We start from the raw sequence: 14,983 nt of genomic DNA on the forward strand, positions 1-14,983 counted from the left end.
AGAAGATACAAGACATGGCAGTATCAAGTATGGCTCATCAAAAGAGACAAAAACTGACAAAGGAAAAATGAAACCGTATTACTGTTGATATACCAATACATTTTATTCAGTAACATAAAATTCAGTTCAGCCTGCTGATGTGGGATAGGGATCTTATTGAGCTTGACAATTCATACAAACTTTGAGAAATGTGGGTATATGTACAAAGCGCAATTCATTTTCTCAACACTGAGAATCATTGGGCTGGATTTAATCTACATCGTGGAAAATCCGCACTATAGCTCGATAATTTATTTTGACTTAAAAAAAAGGAATCTTTATTTAAGTAGGCAAGGCCTACTGGGGGAACAGTGGGTTACAATTGCCAGGTCGCAATTGTAAATGAGAACTTGTTCTCAACTTGCCTACCTGGTTAAATAAAGGTGAAATAAAAAAAAATAAAAAAAACTGCCTTGTTCAGGGGCAGAACGACAGATTTTTACCTTGTCAGCTCGGGGATTCGATCCAGCAACCTTTCGGTTACTGGCCCAACGCTCTAACCACTAGGCTACCTGCTGCCCCAAAAAGGCATTTAAAAGACTGCATTCATGGTAAACGCTGCATATGTAAAAAAAAAAAATTACCTTTAAATTTAACACAGATCTTCCACGATACGGATTGAGTCCAGCACTTAATTTTTATAAAAACAAAATCTGCTTAGTTTACTCTGTCTGGCACCCAGTGCACAAGATAACATGGAGGCAGCAAGTGTTGTGATGGCTTTGACCCATTATTGGAAACATTTTAAAAACATGTTGACTGAAGCATGGCCATGGGGACAAACATGCATTGCCTAGAAACAGCAACGTTAAACCAACAACTTCAGTGATCACAATGAGTGTTAAAATGAATAAAATCTACACAATGCAGGAGAGAAAGGGTCCAAGTCACTTCTACACCATTGTACCCATTTTAACCATGTTCAGTATGACTTCACTCATAACTCAGTGTCGTGGAAACATCACTAGCTATTGAGAAGCTGGATTTGATGCTATAACAAAAGAACTACAGTAGAATACTGCAACACTTTCCAAAATCACATGAACCATCTTTGGTCAATACTTGGTAAGGGGTTTGAATGGACTACATTACAATGACAAGAACATTTCCTTGAGAAACGATTCAATCATTTTTCACTAATACTCCATCCTGTGACTATAACACATGCTTTGGAGTGCATCATTTGGGCAAGTATATTGTTCCCGCTCATCAAAGCCTCTCTCACATAGCCCTGTAAACTGAACCAAAGTACCCTTACACTATGGTCCATCGATCCCCATGGAGTGCATTAGAAACCCAGAAAGAAAAACAGCATTCACTACTAATTGAAAATCTCCAAATAGATTTAAAAAGTAGTTGTTTTTTTGGGGGGGGGTTGACATGATTGTCACAACATAACTCACATTCAGAAAATCCATACAATGTCTTGTAAAAAATAAAACTACATCATTGAACACTGAATTTGTCATACTGTATGTAAATCGCTCTCCTTTCACTCTGTGCTGTCAAAGTTATTTGATGCTCTCTTTTTCAAAAGAAAGATTGATTATTAGCTAAATGATTTGATTCAGAATGGCTCAGTCCAAGTCCTTTCTTAGTGCTGGAGCCAGAAGAGCCCAACCAGCGGGCGAGTTGGGCAGTAGGTAGGTAGGTAAAGCTTCAGAGGGGTAGTAGGAGGAAAGTGGGCAGTTCTTTGGTTGGATTGGTACAGGGTTCCCATGGTTTCATGGTCCTGTGGTAAGGTGTTGAAAAACCCATCCAGACTACTCTAACTCCCCATCACCCTGGAAGAGGAGAGAGAGGAAGAGATTTGTTGAAATGGCAAAACAAATAGAGACAGTAAATCATATTAAAAATGTGTCATCCCTTGGGTGGCATGCTTTGCAGCTCTGAAATTAAAATACTGACATCTATTGAGAATCTGTGGGAAATCCATAAATGCTGCACAAGCCTGAACAATTTTATTTTCAACAAAAGGAGGCCGTCAGCACTCTTTAAAGGTCCTTTAAACCAAATAGTGTCTGTTCCAGGTGCGTAGGTATCAAAATGAGAACACTGGAAGAGACAGACACTGTAAAACAAAATAAAAAGAGGAATACATCCAAAACCGAGGTTTTATTGGGCATCATGATTCTTTTTGTGCAGAAAAGTGCAGAAATTAAAACGTTTCGGCATCAAGCCATCATCAGTGACAAACATCTATATTGAATCCTCAGTTTTGGATTTATTCCTCTTTTGACAGTGTGCGGGTCTCCATCTCTCCCAACAATACTGACACCTTTGAACAGTAGCCTACCTCTGCTATACAGTCTCCATGTCGTCGTTGTCCTCCTCGAGTGAGTCGCCCTCGCTGGCTGCTTCCTCCACATGAGCCAACATGTCTGCCATTAGAGCCTCCTCCAGCTTCTTCCTCACACTGTACACCAGCTCCTCCTGCTTCCTGCACTCACCATGAGCCGATAACACACCAAAGCATTTAGAGATATGGACTGAGATGAAAATAGCAAGGGAAAAAAAAATCAGCATTGTGTCATAATGTTCAAATACAATTCCATTCATGTATTCAGTTATTCAATTTATACATTCATTAAATGACGTCAGAAATTCACAGATGTCAATACTTTCGGCACTGATCGGACTCCATGGATCTAGTGTACACTCCTGTGTGTAGCCTACCTGATGTCCTCGTCAGTGACAATGAAGGCCTTGCAAAGGGGCTGCGATGTGTTGAGCCACACCCCTGGGTTCTTCTCCACGGCTGCAGACAGCTGACCGGTGATGGGGGCTGCACTGGTGTGCAGGGCGCTGGCTATCGCTGACAGTAGAGTCTTGTCTGTACATCCAGGTCCAACACCTAGAAGACAGACAGGTGTTCACAATCCCAGTAGTGAGAAGACATTCAAAAATAACAGGAAATGGGGATCATACTTGGCTCTCTCTCTCTTACATTTCATTCATTTAACAGACGCTCTTATCCGACTTACAGTAGTGAGTGAATACATTTTCATACTTTTTTCCCGTACTGGTCCCCTGTGGGAATCAAACCCACAAACCTGGGGTAGCAAGGGCCTTGCTCTACCAACTGAGCCACACAGGACCCCAGTTGGTTCAGCATAGCCACACTGGACTCTTACCTTGAAGACCTTTAGGCAGGTCCATTGTCTTCACTAGCTCCTCTGCGATGTCAAAGGCATCGAGACCACCAAGCTTCTTCTCCCAGAAAAGCTGTGGACAAAACAAAAAACAAATGGATTTAGATTTCTCATTAGTCAAAATTATCTTCAGGAATAAAAGCATATAACTCAATGTAACTGTAGTTTACATTACACAGCAGACAGGCTAATGGATGTGTTCACCTGTCTCGGCTGGTCGACGGCTTTCTGTGGATCTGTCTTGACTTTGTTGCTAGGGTGGTTGGTTACCTTGGTGACAGGTTGCTTAAAGATGGAAGCAGTCTGTCTGACGGGGAGCGATGTGTTCAGGTCTGGCTTGCCCTTGAAGACACACAAAGAAACAGCCGACAGTGACAACCAACATTATGTTGCCACAGTGCTGTTCCTGAAATACTAGATAATATTAGATATGTGGGTTATCCTTAGCACTTGGGAGAAGTCTTCAAACACGTTATTCTGCATTCTTTTTTCTTCTAACGGCTGGTTTGACAGCAAATAAGGGTGCAGTCATTGAGAAGAGTTTGTCCAAAGTGTCTAGAAATATTACTTCAGAAGACAACCCTCTCACCTTGGTCTGATTGTTGTTGTCATAGCGCAGTCTCTGCCTGTTCTTGTTCAGTTTACTCATGAGCATCTTCCCCGTGCGGAAGTCGAAGGAGCTGAGGTCCATCTGGTTGCCAAGGTAACGAGCCAGCTGAGGCTTGCTCCGAAACTTTTTCCCGGTTGGACTAGGTGTGGGGGGACGACAACAGACCACAGTGTTAGGCTATGGACAACTGACCAGGGGATAGCAAGAGGGGAAAAGTAGAGAGATAGATGCAGGTAAGGTAACTGACAAAATAATGGAAATACTTGAGTAAATAAGGGATACAAAGTATATTGAAAGCGGGTGCTTCTACACAGGTGTGGTTCCTGAGTTAATTAATCAATTAACATCCCATAATGCTTAGGGTCATGTGTAAAAAGGTTGGACAGGCCATTATTTCAACTACCATGGTTATGCCCCCATAGGATGACAATGCCCCCATCCACAGGGCACGAGTGGTCACTCAATGGTTTGATGAGCATAAAAACGATTTAAGCCATATGCTATGGCTGTCTCAGTCACCAGAACTGAACCCAATTGAACACTTATGGGAGATTCTAGAGCAACACCTGAGACAGCATTTTCCACCACCGTCAACAAAACACCAAAATGTGTTATTTATTGTGGAAGAATGGTGTCGCGTCCCTCCAAGAGAGTTCCAGACAGTTAGAATCTATGCCATAGTGCATCGAAGTGGTTCTGGCTCATGGTGGCCCTACGCCCTATTACGACAATTTATGTTCCAGTTTCCTTTATTTTGGCAGTTATCTGTAGATCAGGAAAGCTGCAAACAGACAGAGACAGACACGCAAACTCTGCAACAAACAAGTTTTAAGCTGAAAAATAACGGTGACATGAAGAGTAGATGTTAAACAAGATATCATGCAAGAACCAACACAGCCAAGGATTTACTATTCACAGATTATTCATATGGAATTCATGTGTAAACAATGAGTCTTTGCATAAGCATTTTATTTATTTAACAACAAAACAATTTGCCAATTTTATATGTGTAATTGTATAATAAACTATTTAAGCAGTAGAATACATGTTAATGTATTGTATATTCCCAAATGTATAACCAATTCCCCATTAAACGTATACAATAGTTTCAGATAAATGACCTTACTAACATGTTCCAGAAGTGGTAGTGTTGAGATAAACTACTGGGATACAATGTAACATGGGCAATCAAGAGCAATAAATGTTGCAACATTTTGAACGTTCGATTGGAAACATTGTTTCAGAATGAATTGTGTAGCGGCTGGTCGCCTTCTACTGCCTAGTTAGTTGTCAGCACAACGGCAGGGCCCATTTCACCTAGATCTTAATCCGTGGACAAAGGCGTTGATAAATCAGCAATAGAAATGCATACTCTGCTATAATAACCAGTTATATCTCAAATACGTAGCCTATTGATGCACTGTTTATTTTTGATGAATTAGGATTTTCTAAAACATTTCAAACTTTGTATGATTGACCAAACTATGGAAACATCCGTGCTTGCTGATAATTAATGCAAAAAAATCTTGCACTTGCTTTCAACATCATAAATTGAGACAATTCACTTGAAAATAAGGCGCGTGCATCACACCACAGAATCAAAATGCGGTATATGGTAGCCTGCCACAAACTATATACAACCGACCCGCCTCCCCTCACCTAGCCTAAAAAATAACAAATTGTGGTTTCATGTTTGTTCCTCTGTGGCTATTAAACAATCGGCTAGTCGACTATTTAATAGTTAGTTCCTCTGGTCAAATAAAAATGATAAGGCTATTGTAAGGACTTTCAATGAGGCTAGGCTATTTGTAACCAACCAGAACTAGGTTGACAGGTTCTTAGGCCTACATAGGCTAAACATTGGTTACCGAGATCCTTATCCAACAATTATGTAGAACTACGCTGAGAGGTGGCCTAGTTACCCTGATGCCACAAATAGAAGAGTAATATCGGCTACTCCCCTCCCCGACTTTCTGTCTCCAGGTCACCCCCCTCCAAGTAAACCCAGAGCCCCAACCCCCTTGTAATACCGCCCGTAGACCACATTCGCCTGAGAACACCCTCTTTCTCAGTAACGTTACCTAAAATAATAGACATCGCTTTTTCCCGCAGACAAACCCGACTTTCTGGTCACTTCTTCGATCTGCCAGCCCTTGGGGAGAGCCAAGCATTCCCACCTTTTCTTCTCCATGTTCTCCTGTGAAGTGTTCAGTGATTCTCTTTGCTGGCGTTTTTATATTTGGGGTAACATTTCGTGTTTTATACAATGACTCCGTCCATTAGTGACAGAGGGCTCCAACACTACTCATGGGATCTCCCTCCCGATGTATCGCAGCTCTTTGTCGTAGACGGCAGCATATCGCTCCGCCGTAACCTTTAGCCATATCACTGCCTACCTCAACAGGGCAATGAGGGCTGCATCCGCAACACATTGGACCGTCGCCAACATCGCATTATTGAATCCTGATCCGATAAATCATTGGTTTGACGCGCGCGGTAGCCGACGCGAACGCTCCAAAAGTAGTGCATTATAATATAGCCTATCCCCAAAATATGTATAGATTACCAATCAACATCAACAAAGGAGATTATTCAGGCAAAGTTTCACATAGGTGAAATTCGAGAACGCCGTGAGTCCTTTTTATCACGGCAAAACTCACTTGTCATTCAGTCGTTTACATAATGCTTTCTATGAATGGACAAAGTAGGCAGGCGCTTCATAGGTTGAGATGGCTACATTAATTACATTACTTGTTTGAAATATTCGGTATGAAACAATTATCTATTTAGAGATAACTAATTACTAATCTATCTCACGAATTCCTTACCAAACGAATTGCTCGTCCTATTTTGAAAAAGGAAATGCATCGCTATTAAGAAAAGTTAAACTGCAACACCAATAAGAAGTGTGTAACTACATTTGGAATCCCTGAACACTACCTACAGTTCAATGGTTTGCGGATACACTCGAGACCACCGAAACGCCTCCCACACGAAACCTTTCATCGATGACAAAATAGTATTTTGCAACAATGCATTCCTAAAACAACACATTTAATGTCAAAGACAGCAATATCAGAAATATAGATGGGTATTACTTTGTGTAGGGTACTTACTCGTTTTTGTCCATCTCGCATAATATCTAGGTTTCTCCCTTTCCGTCTGTGTTAAATCCCTTCTCCCCTCCTTTCACTCCCCTCCCCCTTCAATGAGAGAAATGAAAGACATCCGCGCAAAAACAGAATCGCCCCCAGATTAAACCCGATTGTTAATAATGGATATCAATGGGGGTTTGAAACAAAGTCGCCCTGTGTGTTTCAAATAGTCAATGTATCCAACAAGAAACGCAAGACAATGTATCCTTTATGATAGTTACATGTGACATTTCAGTTACTATCTTTCTGACTCTTCAGAACAGCCCACATGTGTATTATGTAGCAAGGAAGCCTAAAATGAGTCAAACTGTAACAGTGGTTGCTAGTGGTTGTTAATTAATACCACTTTGTATTTCAGTTGGACAACGTAGTGTCAAATACATTTTTATAGACAATATTTTACAAATAACCCGTTTCTCTCAGTGACTGGCTAACCAATTATTTGCAATTCCATTCAAATGGTTGTAGCATGTCCTTATTTGAAGGATTTAATGCCTTCTCTTATTTGATGCGGTATGAATGTTAACTTCACTTCAGTAATGTTAAACAAAATAAAAGCATTTTTCAACCAATTGAATCTATTGGTAAAATACTTTATACATTAATAAATATTTTTGGGAACTTCTCAAAATAACATTCACACAATCGTATCAACGAGTTTGCCACTCAAACGCTGCATTAACATATTTTGAATGATTGTCAATGTGTAGAATAATGACAAAGACAGTAAGTAAATGACATATTTATTCACATTAAATAACAAAACAGCATTCAAGCTAAGATGACATCCTTTTGTGCAAACCCCTACAAGCCCTGTGTCGGGTCATCTCACTTTAGCCAACGCAGAAAGTGCAAGCACTCCACCCATGGCCATCTCCAAGTCGTAGTCCTGCAGACAGACACAAACACTCAGTCATTAGCAGTAATATTACACAAATATAATTCTTTATTCATTCATTCGCTAGCATATCCTTAGGGGACGACTGAAAATTGTAAGTTGTTGTTAATAAAGTTGGAATCCACAGCAGAAACTGCGCTACTGTTGCCCCATGGGCATTGTTACTGGGGTTTTATACTATGTATTTAAATACGGTATTGTAAACAGCTCATTCTAATATTTCTACTACTGTACATTGCATTTTAGTTACACTGTTTATACACAACATATATTTATTTATATACCGCTGTACATACCATTCCTAGTACAGCTTGTGTAAATTCATCTTGTGTATATAAAGTGAATTCAGCAAGTATGCATACACATTGACATATTCCACATTTTGTTGTGTTACAACCTGAATTCAATATTTTTATGGATGAATTATATATATATTTTTCCCCCCTCACCCATTTACACACAATACCCTATAACGACAAAGTGAAAACATATTTTTTGAAAATTTAGCACAATTTATTGAAAATGACACCCGTGAGTCAATACTTTGTAGAAATGCATTTGTCAGTGATTACAACTGTGACTCTTCTGGGTAAATCTAAGAATTTTCCACACCAGGATTGTGCAACATTTGCCCAGTATTCTTTCCAAAATTCTTCAAGCTCTGTCAAATTGGTTGTTGACCATTGCACCATTTTCAGGTCTTGCCATACATTTTCCAAGTAGATTTACTTTGCAATTGGAAAGTGACCCCTTGACTTAAAATTACATTACAGCCTTAATCTAAAATGGATTAAATAATTCCCCCCCATCTATCTACACACAATACCCGATAAAGACAAAGCAAAAACAATTTTATTTTTTGCAAAATGTATTTAAAAAAAAACCTGAATATCACAAGTATTCAGACCCTTTACTCAGTACTTTGTTGAAGCACCTTTGGCAGCGATTACAGCCTCGAGTCTTCTTGGGTATGACACTACAAGCTTGGCACATCTGTATTTGGGGAGTTTCTCCCATTCTTCTCTGCAGATCCTCTTAAGCTCTAAGGTTGAATGGGGAGCGTCGCTGCACAGCTATTTTCAGGTCTCTCCAGAGATGTTCGATCGGGTTCAAGTCCGGGCTCTGGTTTGGCCACTCAAGGACATTCAAAGACTTGTCCCGAAGCCACTCCTGCATTGTCTTGGCTGGAGCAGGTTTTCATCAGGTATCTTTCTGTACTTCGATCCATTCATCTTTCCCTCGATCCTGACAAGTCTCCTAGTCCCTGCCACTGAAAAACATCCCCATAGCATGATGCTGCCATCACCATGCTTCACCGTAAGGATTCTGCCAGGTTTCCTCCAGATGTGACACTTGGCATTCAGGCCAAATAGTTCAATCTTGGTTTCATGAGACCAGAGAACCTTGTTTCTCATGGTCAGAGTCTTTAGGTGCCTTTTTTCCCAAACACCAAGTGGGCTGTCATGTGGCTTTTACTGAGGAGTGGCTTCCGTTTGGCTCCTCTACCATAAAGCCCTGATTGGTGGAGTGCTGCAGAGATGGTTGTCTTTCCTGAATGTTCTCCCATCTCCACAGAGGAACTCTGGAGCTGTGTCAGAGTGACCATCGGGTTCTTGGTCACCTCCCTGAACAAGGCCTTTCTCCCCCGATTGCTCAATTTGGCCCAGGCGGCCAGCTCTAGGAAAAGTCTTAGTGGTTCCAAACTTCTTCCCTCTCACCCTCCCAGAGCCCTAGCACCATGCCTCACAACTACCTGGCCTGAGGACTCCTGGCTGTCCCCAGAACACCTGGTCGTGCTGCTGCTCCAGTTTCAACTGTTCTGCCTATGGAACCCTGACCTGTTCACCGGACGTGCTACCTTGTCCCGGACCTGCTGTTTTCGACTCTCTACCGCACCTGCTGTCTTGACCTCTGAATGCTTGGCTATAAAAAGCCAACTGACATTTACTCTTGAGGTACTGACCAGTTGCACCCTCTACAACCCTGCTGGTCATCTATGAACTTTTGAACATCTTGAAGAACAATCTGGCCTTAATGGCCATGTACTCTTATAATCTCCACCTAGCACAGCCAGAAGAGGACTGACCACCCCTCAGAGCCTGGTTCCTCTCTATGTTTCATCCTAGGTTCCTGCCTTTCTAGGGAATTTTTCCTAGCCACTGTGCATCTGCATTGATTGCTGTTTGGGGTTTTAGGCTGGGTTTCTGTATAGCACTTTGTGACATCGGCTGATGTAAAAAGGGCTTTATAAATACATTTGATTGATGGAGGCCACTATATTCTTGGGGACCTTCAATGCTGCAGAAATGTTTTGGTACCCTTCCCCAGATCTGTGCCTCGACACAATCCTGTTTCGGAGCTCTACGGACAATTCCTGTACTAGTCAACTGTGGGACCTGTAATGTGGAAAATGTCAAGGGGTCTGAATACTTTCCGAATGCACTGTAGACAGGTGTGTGCCTTTCCAAATGATGTCCAATCAATTTAAATGTACCACACGTAGACTCCAATCAAGTTGTAGAAACAGCTCAAGGATGATCAATGGAAACAGGATGCACCGGAGCTCAATTTTGAGTCTCATAGCAAAGGATCTGAATACTGATGTAAATAAGGTAACTGGTTTTTATTTTTAATAAATTAGCAAACATTTCTAAAAACCTGTTTTCACCCCATCATTATGAGGTATTGTGTGCAGATGGATTAAATTATTTTTTCCCTCATCAATTTTAGAATAAGGCTGTAAACGTAACAAAATGTGGAAAAAGGGGTCTGAATACTTTCCGAATGCACTGTAAGTCAAAACTAACTCGGCCACTCAAGAACATTCACTGTCTTCTTGGTAAGCAACTCCAGTGTAGGTTTGGCCTTGTGTTTTAGGTTATTGTCCTGCTGAAAGGTGAATTCATCTCCCAGTGTCTGGTGGAAAGCAGACAGAGGAAACCCTGGTTCAAAGACTTTGCCTGTGCTTAGCTTCATTCTGTTTCTTTCCCATTCTGAAAAACTCCCCAGTTCTTAACAATTACAAGCGTACTCATAACATAATGCAGACACCACTATGCTTGAAAATATGGAGAGTGGTACTTAGTAATGTGTTGTATTGGATTTGTCCCAAACATAACACTTTGTATTCAGGACAAAAAGTGAATTGCTTTGCCTAATTTTTTTGCAGAATTACTTTAGTGCCTTGTTGCAAACGGGATGAATGTTTTTATTCTGCACCGGCTCCCTTTTTACTCTGTGTCAATAAGGTTAATATTGTTTTATTTTATGTTTATTTAACTAGGCAAGTCAGTTAAGAACAAATTCTTATTTTCAATGACGGCCTAGGAACAGTGGGTTAACTGCTTGGCTCAAATGCAATTAGGAAATAAATTCCACAAATTAACAAGGCACAGCTGTTAATTGAATTGCATTCCAGGGGACTACCTCATGAAGCTGGTTGAGAGAATGCCAGGAGTGTGCAAAGCTGTCAAGGCAAAGGGTGCCTACTTTGAAGAATCTCAAATATAAAATATTTAGATTTTTTGGTTAGTACATGATTCCATGTGTGTTATTTCAAAGTTGATGTCTTCAGTATTATTGTACAATGTAGAAAATAGTAAAATTAAAAATAAAATAAAAAATGGAATGAGTAGGTGTGTCAACTTTTGACTGGTACTGTATATATATATACAGTTGAAGTGGGAAGTTTACATACACCTTAGCCAAATACATTTAAACTCATTTAAAAACTCAGTTTTTCACTATTCCTGACATTTGATCCTAGTAATAATTCCCTGTCTTAGGTCAGTTAGGATCACCACTTTATTTTAAGAATGTGAAATGTCAGAATAATAGTAGAGAGAATGATTTATTTCAGCTTTTATTTCTTTCATCACATTCCTAATGGGTCAGAAGTTTACATACACTCAATTAGTATTTGGTAGCATTGCCTTTAAATTGTTTAACTTGGGTCAAACGTTTTGGGTAGCCTTCCACAAGCGTCCCACAATAAGTTGGGTGAATTTTGGCCCATTCCTCCTGACAGAGCTGGTGTAACTGAGTCAGGTTTGTAGGCCTCCTTGCTCGCCGCACAAGCTTTTTCAGTTCTGCCCACTCATTTTCTATAGGATTGAGGTCAGGGCTTTGTGATGGCCACTCCAATACCTTGATTTTGTTGTCCTTAAGCTATTTTGCCACACCTTTGGAAGTATGCTTGGTGTCATTGTCCATTTGGAAGACCCATTTGCGACCAAGCTTTAACTTCCTGACTGATGTCTTGAGATGTTGCTTCAATATATCCACATAATTTTCCATCCTCATGATGCCATCTATTTTGTGAAGTGCACCAGTCCCTCCTGCAGCAAAGCACCCCCACAACATGATGCTGCCACCCCCGTGCTTCGCGGTTGGGATGGTGTTCTTCAGCTTGCAAGCCGCCCCCCTTTTCCTCCAAACATAACGATGGTCATTATGGCCAAACAGTTCTATTTTTGTTTCATCAGACCAAAGGACATTTCTCCAAAAAGTATGATATTTGTCCCCATGTGCAGTTGCAAACCATAGTCTGGCTTTTTTATGGCGGTTTTGGAGCAGTGGCTTCTTCCTTGCCGAGCGGCCTTTCAGGTTATGTCGATATAGGAGTCGTTTTACTGTGGATATAGATACTTTTGTACCCGTTTTCCTCCAGCATCTTCACAAGGTCCTTTGCTGTTGTTCTGGGATTGATTTGCACTTTTTGCACCAAGGTACGTTCATCTCTAGGAGACAAAACGTGTCTCCTTCCTGAGCAGTATGATGGCTGCGTGGTCCCATGGTGTTTATACTTGCGTACTATTGTTTGTACAGATGAACGTGGTACCTTCAGGCGTTTGGGAATTGCTCCCAAGGATGAACCAAACTTGTGGAGGTCTACAATATTTTTTGTGAGGTCTTGGCTGATTTCTTTTGATTTTCCCATGTCAAGCAAAGAGACACTGAGTTTGAAGGCAGGCCTTGATATAGAACCACAGGTAATCTGTTTAAAGGCACAGTCAACTTAGTGTATGTCAACTTCTGACCTACTGGAATTGTGATACAGTGAATTATAAGTGAAATAATCTGTCTGTAAACAATTGTTGGAAAAATTACTTGTGTCATGCACAAAGTAGATGTCCTAACCGACTTGCCAAAACTATAGTTTGTTTAACAAGAAATTTGTGGAGTGGTTGAAAAACGAGTTTTAATTACTCCAACCTAAGTGTATGTAAACTTCAACTGTATACATATATTTTTTTAAATGTTGTATAGGGCTCATTTCTAAAAGAGACCGAGGTCTCAATGTCTTCCCTGTTAAAATTAAGGATGAATCAAAACATCTTATAACTTGTCTACGCAACCAATAAACTTTGATTTGTCCTTTGTTTTCTTGACAAATGAGGTGGGGAGCGTCACACATCCACAGTGCACCACATTAATGATGTTCTATCAAGCATGCAGTGATGTCCGGGGGGGGGGGGGGGGGGACGGTGTTCTTTGTTTGTAGTAACTTTGTTGTAAGATTGCCAACAGACATGGCAGTTGTAGTTTTAAGGACAATGCCATATGTTGGCCACTTAATAGCCTACAACTAAATGCTTGAATGGATTGTTAAATTGCTTTGGAAATAAACACACAGCACCCCAGAATTATTTTCTCACTTTATGTTCACTTACCATTCTGAGCCATAGAGGTGACTCTAGTCGTCCTTGAACTTGCCGTTGATATAGGGCACCCAGTCCAGGATCAGCCTCCAGTCTGTAAAGTAGACAAGGGCAACTCCGCCCACCGACCCCCAACCAGCCATTGTGGGAACCCTGGACAAATGACAACATGGGGGGGAGATAGATATTTGAAGTCCAGTATCTACTACAGGAGTTTGCACTACAGCTGTCAAGTCAGTCCCCCCCCACCCCCCAGTATTTAACCCCTTGACCACTCAACCTAGAGATCACTTGAGGTGGTGTAGGCTATTTTGGTTGGCATATCAATACAACAATGTACCTAGATTCCTACCAAATCGCAAAAAGGGGTCAGTCTCACACGGTCACACATCAAGGCCAAGGTAGCTAACTAAATTCCACTCCATGGTGAAGGAAGTGGAGATTGGGCCCTAAGGGTAAGCCAGCTAGATAAGACGTATGGCTCAAATTGTAAACAACTGGCAACACGAACACAAACCAAAGATTTGGATGGGGGTAAAGTAAACACTCCAACAAGGTGGATTTTGTAAATATAAGGCCATAATTAACACAAAGGCCTGATATTGTTAGCAAAATTAACTAGCTAGCTATTTTGGATCATAGATCGGCAAAGAACAGTAGCTAACGTTAGCTTGCAAGCTCACTGCCTTGATAGCTAGCTAACGGAGTGATGGACCTGTCACCATTTATTTAGAAAAGTCAAAATACATTTTCACAAAACGATAAACAGACTTCAACTTACCACGTCCTGGCGATGGCAATGTACTTAGCCCCAATCAACTTGTTTAGCACTTGCACCATTCTGAACACTGATTGAGCTATAAGAAGATTCTGACCTTCCCCCTCAAGCACGGTCGTCACTAATTACCACAGCCACAAAAGTTGTAAACCCCGACCATTGCTAAAATGTATTTTCTTAAAATCTGATTTTAATCCTAAACCTGATCCTAACCTTGACTACACTGCTAACATTAAATTAAGACCAAAAAGCAAACGTTTGTTTTCATGAACTTTTACGATAACGCCAATTTTGACTTTGTGGCTGTAGTAACTAGTGGAACCCCCCAGAAAGTCTCAGGACCTCCTCAGGACTGTCCGTTGTAATGCCGGTTTTTAAAAAAGCTACAAAACTGAAAATCACTATTTCCAAATAGGATCAAATAATGTTCTCATAGCAGAAAAAGATGCAGAATATTGTTTGTCTATGCATCAAGGCCATCTTATTTACAAGCTTATACGGTTTGAGAGCTAAACCTGCCTGAGTTTACCTGTACAATCCTCTATCATCAGCTAGTTACACCACAATTTAGTTCCCCCCTGATTATTTAAACATCAAATCGTGTATTTTATTATTAACTTAATTGGTTTACAGATAAGGCTATAAATTATAAATCATAGGCCTATGTCTGCCTATTTGTGGTTCAAACTGA

At 40.8% G+C, this 14,983-nt stretch overlaps 1 protein-coding gene and 1 long non-coding RNA gene across 3 annotated transcripts; both read right to left on the reverse strand.

Annotated features, from left to right (window-relative positions):
• Positions 1-659: 659 nt before the first annotated feature.
• On the reverse strand, positions 660-7,174 carry LOC115158248 (methyl-CpG-binding domain protein 3-like). Of its 2 annotated transcripts, none has more exons than XM_029706967.1 (7): positions 6,918-7,174; positions 3,781-3,940; positions 3,396-3,533; positions 3,174-3,264; positions 2,716-2,893; positions 2,336-2,479; positions 660-1,823 (listed from the first exon to the last, which is right to left on the reverse strand). In XM_029706967.1, the coding sequence occupies exons 1-6, from the start codon at positions 6,929-6,931 to the stop codon at positions 2,341-2,343; spliced, it is 720 nt and encodes a 239-aa protein (XP_029562827.1). In that variant the 5' UTR covers positions 6,932-7,174; the 3' UTR covers positions 660-1,823; positions 2,336-2,340. The 2 variants fall into 2 exon arrangements, with proteins under 2 accessions (XP_029562827.1, XP_029562826.1); XM_029706966.1 differs by lacking the exon at positions 6,918-7,174 and adding an exon at positions 5,883-6,443.
• Positions 7,175-7,682: 508 nt separating this feature from the next.
• Positions 7,683-14,543, reverse strand: LOC115158249 (uncharacterized). The gene is made up of 3 exons (XR_003868648.1): positions 14,296-14,543; positions 13,527-13,667; positions 7,683-7,845 (listed from the first exon to the last, which is right to left on the reverse strand). It is a non-coding gene; the product is annotated as an uncharacterized LOC115158249 (long non-coding RNA).
• Positions 14,544-14,983: the final 440 nt, after the last annotated feature.

The sequence above is a fragment of the Salmo trutta genome, chromosome 22, assembly GCF_901001165.1.
Source record: "Salmo trutta chromosome 22, fSalTru1.1, whole genome shotgun sequence".
NCBI classification, from domain to species: Eukaryota; Metazoa; Chordata; class Actinopteri; order Salmoniformes; family Salmonidae; genus Salmo; species Salmo trutta.